General features: G+C 33.8%; 1 protein-coding gene across 1 annotated transcript in view; it reads left to right on the top strand.

Annotated features, from left to right (window-relative positions):
* The first annotated feature begins 1,110 nt into the window (after positions 1-1,110).
* The window catches only part of LOC138864832 (uncharacterized), a 5,190-nt gene continuing 1,300 nt past the window's right edge, over positions 1,111-5,000 (top strand). The window contains exons 1-2 of the mRNA XM_070133441.1: positions 1,111-1,344; positions 2,364-2,517. Coding sequence (XP_069989542.1) covers positions 1,113-1,344; positions 2,364-2,517 — 386 coding nt within the window. The 5' untranslated portion in view covers positions 1,111-1,112. The remainder of the gene's footprint in view (positions 1,345-2,363; positions 2,518-5,000) is intronic.

Below are 5,000 nucleotides of genomic sequence, written 5' to 3'. Positions count from 1 at the left end.
TCTTGAAATAATAACAATGCAGAGAACAAAAGAATAGTAAATAAACACGAAAAAATAAACGAGAAATCGCATCAAAAATGAACAGACAACAGTACAGTACTAAAAACACACATACACAAATACGCACGCACACTGCTTGCCAAAAGCTAAATAAAAAAAGTCAGAGAAATAGAATAAAAAAACAAACACACGCGCCCCAAAATGAAGCAGCCCATGAATTTGTGAAGAAGACACAGATCACGGTCGAATCACAGAGAAAACCAGTTTAGCAATTTGACCGTTCATGTTCTGAATGCGAAAGCAGTGTTCAGCATTCAGTATTCAACGTTCAGTCTCTGCACCTGGACGCTCAGCTCTCCGTCCAACTTCAGATATCCAAGAGTTTAATATATCTGTGAAGTTTAATGAAGTTAGGTGTGTGTTTGTGCTTGTGTAGCGTGTGTGGTGAGGGGGGTGGGAGTGTTCTCTCATATCCTTTTATATAGATACTTGCGGGGGTGTAATAGATAGGTAGATTGGTAAGTAAATAGATACGTATGTGGGTATTTAGATACGTAGATAGTTAGATAGATAGATCCGTAAGTAGATAGATAGGCGGGCATTTAAGATAGATAGCTAGACAGACAGATAGATTTTGATGTATATATCTAGATATTGATGTTTGGTATGCAATAACAAATGTTTCTAGAATTAATGGGACTTTGTCATCAGTATCATCTCTTTGAGGTGTTCCTTGGTGCGCGATTGGTAATTGTAAAAAAACAATAATAATAGAAAATAAGAAAATAAATGAAAAAAACATGGTTAGATTTGTTTTATATTGAAAACGTATGTATGTTGTATGTTTTCACTCTTCAGCAATTTTCGAGTGAATTATCCGCAAAACGCTGGATACCTCAGAGCATCCTGGGGAATTTTACGTAAAATACAAAACGCGCATTATATTTTTGTATTAATGTATTCCAGGTAATTTACCTTTACCGAACTGCAACGAAACGAATAGACGGGATCTTTTTATTTATTTTTATTTATTTTTTTTTTTTTTTTAAGCACAGAGATAACGTATAGACGGTTTTTTTTTTTTTTTGTTTTTTTTTTCTAAGCCAGAGAAGATGTTGTTTGGTGTCTCCCGGGCGTCCTTTGCTCTCGCGTCCTTGGGGTTGCTGGCGGCGCCCTTCGTCCTGCCTACTGACGGGGAAGTCGCTCCTGACGAAGACCTCCCGATGGTGAGCCGGCCCCTGAACTGCATTCCTGAGGGAGGGAGAGTCGAGAGGGCGGCGGCGTCCAGTGTGCTTTGTGCCTCGATGTGCCAACACCTCTCCGGTCTCGCCTTCATTTTCTCAGGTGCGTGTTTCGTCTTTGTTTGTTTGTTTGTTTGTTTGTTTGTTTAATTAGTCTCTTTGTTTCGTTTTTTCTCTTTTGTTTGTCTTTGTTTGTTTGTTTGTTTAATTGTTTGTTTAGTCTCTTTGTTTCGTTTGTTTGTTTGTTTGTTTAATTGTTTATTTACTCTCTTTGTTTCGTTTTTTCTCCTCTTCTCTTCGCTTTGTGTAGATTCGCTCTTCCGTTTTTTATTTTCTTTTTTTCTTTTTTTTCATTTCTTTTTCTTCCTTTGTGCCTCGTTGTGCCAACACCTCTCCGGTCTCGCCTTCATTTTCTCAGGTGCGTGTTTCGTCTTTGTTTGTTTGTTTGTTTGTTTAATTGTTTGTTTAGTCTCTTTGTTTCGTTTGTTTGTTTGTTTGTTTAATTGTTTGTTTATTTAGGGTCTTTGTTTCGGTTTTTCTCTTCTTCTCTTCGCTTTGTGTAGATTCGCTCTTCCGTTTTTTTATTTTCTTTTTCCTTTTTTTCTCATTTCTTTTTCTTCCTTTTTTCCTCCTTACTTGGTTTCTTTATCTATTTTTCTTTTTTTTCTTTCTCTCTTTGCTTTCTGTCTTTTCTTTCTTTTTTCTACTTCCTTTCTTTTCTTTCCTTCTTTTCTTTCTTTCTTTCGTTTTCAATTTCCTTTTCTTTATCTATTTGTGTTATGTCATTTTTCTTTTTTTCGTTCTTTTTCCTTCTTGATTTTATTTTTTATTTTTTTACTTTCCTCTATCTCTCAGCCCATATTACAAGGTTTTACTTTCAAAGTTATATCTATTTTTCCTTTTTCTCTTTTTTTCCTTTACTTATTCATTTAATTAATTTATCTATCTATTTGTTTAACCTTCCTCTACCTCGTATTACAAGGTTGTACGAACTCAAAATTATTTAAAGCCAATTTTTTCCGTTTTCTCTCTTTCTTTTCCCCTTTCCTTATTCATTTCTTTCTTTATTTTTTAAAACTTTTCTCTATCTTTTGCTCCACCTTACAAGTCCCTTTCCTTCAGGAGGTCTCTGTGACATGCGCGGCGTAGGACTCGGACAGAACCTCAAGTCACAGACCTTCGCCAGGTTCCACGCCAGCAACTCGACCCTCCTTCAGGATGTCTCTCGTGGGAAGCCAGTGGAGGCGACTCTAGCCTATTATGGAGAAGTAGCGAGGTGCGTGTGGACGAAGGGGAAGGAAAGATCGGATTGGGGTTTTGTGTTTTTTTTTTTTTTTTTTTTTGGGGGGGCGTGTGTTTTTATGTTATCTTTGTTTCTTTTTGTTTTGTTTTGTGGACGAAGGGGAAGGAAAGATCAGATTGGGTTTTGTGTATGTATGTTTTTTTTAGGGGAGGCGTGTGTTTTTATGTTATCTTGGTTTGTTCTTTTTTCTTTTGTTTGTTTTTTTTGTATTTTTTTTGTATTTTTGAGTATGTGCTTTTTTTTAGATGTGATCGGATCGGGTTTTGTGTATGTATGTTTTTTTGGGGGGCGTGTGCGTGTTTTTTTATGTTATTTGTTCTTTTTTGGTTTTGTGTTTTTTTTTGTTTTTTTTTTGTATTTTCTGTATTTTTGGGTATGTGCTTTTTTTTTTAGATGTGATCGGATCGGGTTTTGTGCATGTATGTTTTTTTTCTTCTTCTTTTTTTGGCGTGTGCGTGTGTTTTTATGTTATCTTTGTTCTTTTTTGGTTTGTTTTTTTGTATTTTTTGTATTTTTGGGTATGTGCTTTTTCTCCCTTTTTAGATGTGTTTGCGATTATCTGAGTTTTAATATCTGTGTTGTAATGTGTAGATATTTGCCGTCTTATCTCCGAACTTCTGCCCCACTGAGCCAATCTCTCGCATAACTCTGCGGACTTCAACGCCTTGTTTCACTATCTCGTTCCGATATGGCGCTGAAAAATTCACGCTCGCACATACTATTGCCCTTGTCATTTTTTTTTTTTTACTTTACTTGTTTTTCTTCTACATTTCCTTACCTGTTTTTTACTGACTACTCGTATTATTTTCTTATTTTCTGTCTTATTTTCCTGGTTCTTCATTTACTACTCGCTTCGTTCCTCTCATTATATTCCTTCATTTCAAAGATGATCGGTTAATATACTTTTGGAAATATACGAGAGAAATAGCTATAGTGCATCCCATCACAAAAAAGACAATATGGCAACTCACTCCTTATCTTATCCTTTCAACTGACATTTAATTCTTGTATTTGCATAGGTTTTGCTTTTCGAAAATTATATGCAATATTTTTTCTTGCTTTTATTGTCATTATTTCTTTCTTTGTTTCCTCCTTTACTTATTATTTCTCGAAAAGTTGAGAATCGGAGGACTCCTGATTCTGAAGTGAGTTGCCAGGTTTCCTAATGTTGTTGTTTGTTTGTTTTTTTGTTTGTTTCCTGAAATATGGCCGGAATATAATCTTTCAAACAACAACGGAAATTCGCATTCTCAATTCGCACTGTGAATTCGGGACCCTCATCTAAATCTAAATCTAGCATGTGAATTTAGATTTTTTTTTCGAAATCCTAGTCAAAATATAAATCCCGATTATTTATTTCAGATGTATTCTCGGATTCTAATCTAAATCTAGCATGTGAATTTAGATTTTTTTTTTTTTTTTCGAAATCCTAGTCTAAATATAAATCCCGATTATTTATTTCAGATGTATTCTCGGATTCTAATCTAAATCTAGCATGTGAATTTAGATTTTTTTTTCGAAATCCTAGTCAAAATATAAATCCCGATCATTTATTTCAGATGTATTCTCGGACTCTAATCTAAATCTAGCATGTGAATTTAGATTTTTTTTTTTCGAAATCCTAGTCAAAATATAAATCCCGATTATTTATTTCAGATGTATTCTCGGATTCTAATCTAAATCTATAATGATTACCCCAAATGCGTTCCCGATGTCCTAATATAGATATAAATCTAAAATATAAATCTTGAATGGGATCTGGGGATACTAATCTAATCTAAATTCAGAAATAAAATTCAAAAGAGATCTTGGGATTTTAATCTAATTCTAAATCTATAATGATTACTTCAAATGTGTTCTCGGTGTCCTAATATAGATATAAATCTATATATAAATTTCAAATGGGTTCTGGCGATGCTAATCTAAATCTAAATTCAGAATTACGATTTTCAAAAGAGATATTGGAATTTTAATCTAATCATAATTCTAGAATAATCATTTCAAATGTGTTTTTTGGGATCCTAAAATGAATACAAATCTAGAACAATGATTCCAGAAGTGGTCTTGGATTCTTAATATGGCTCTAAAATTCAAAATTCAAATGTGCTCCCAGGAATCCTAATCTGAAATCCAAATCTGAAATCCTAATCTGAAATCCTAACCTGAAATCCTAACCTGTTATACTAATCTGTAATCGTAACCTGATATCCTAATCTGAAATCCAAATCTGAAATCCTAATCTGATATCCTAATCTGAAATCCTAACCCGAAATCCTAATCTGAAATCCTAACCTAAAATCTTAATCTGAAATCCTAACCTGAATCCTAATCTGAAATCCTAATCTGAAATCCTAATCTGAAATCCTAACCTAAAATCTTAATCTGAAATCCTAACCTGAATTCTAATCTGAAATCCTAATCCGAAATCCTAATCTGATATCCTAACCCGAAATCTT

Source organism: Penaeus vannamei, chromosome 18 (assembly GCF_042767895.1).
Source record: "Penaeus vannamei isolate JL-2024 chromosome 18, ASM4276789v1, whole genome shotgun sequence".
NCBI classification, from domain to species: domain Eukaryota; kingdom Metazoa; phylum Arthropoda; class Malacostraca; order Decapoda; family Penaeidae; genus Penaeus; species Penaeus vannamei.
This window is presented reverse-complemented; position numbering and strand designations above follow the sequence as displayed.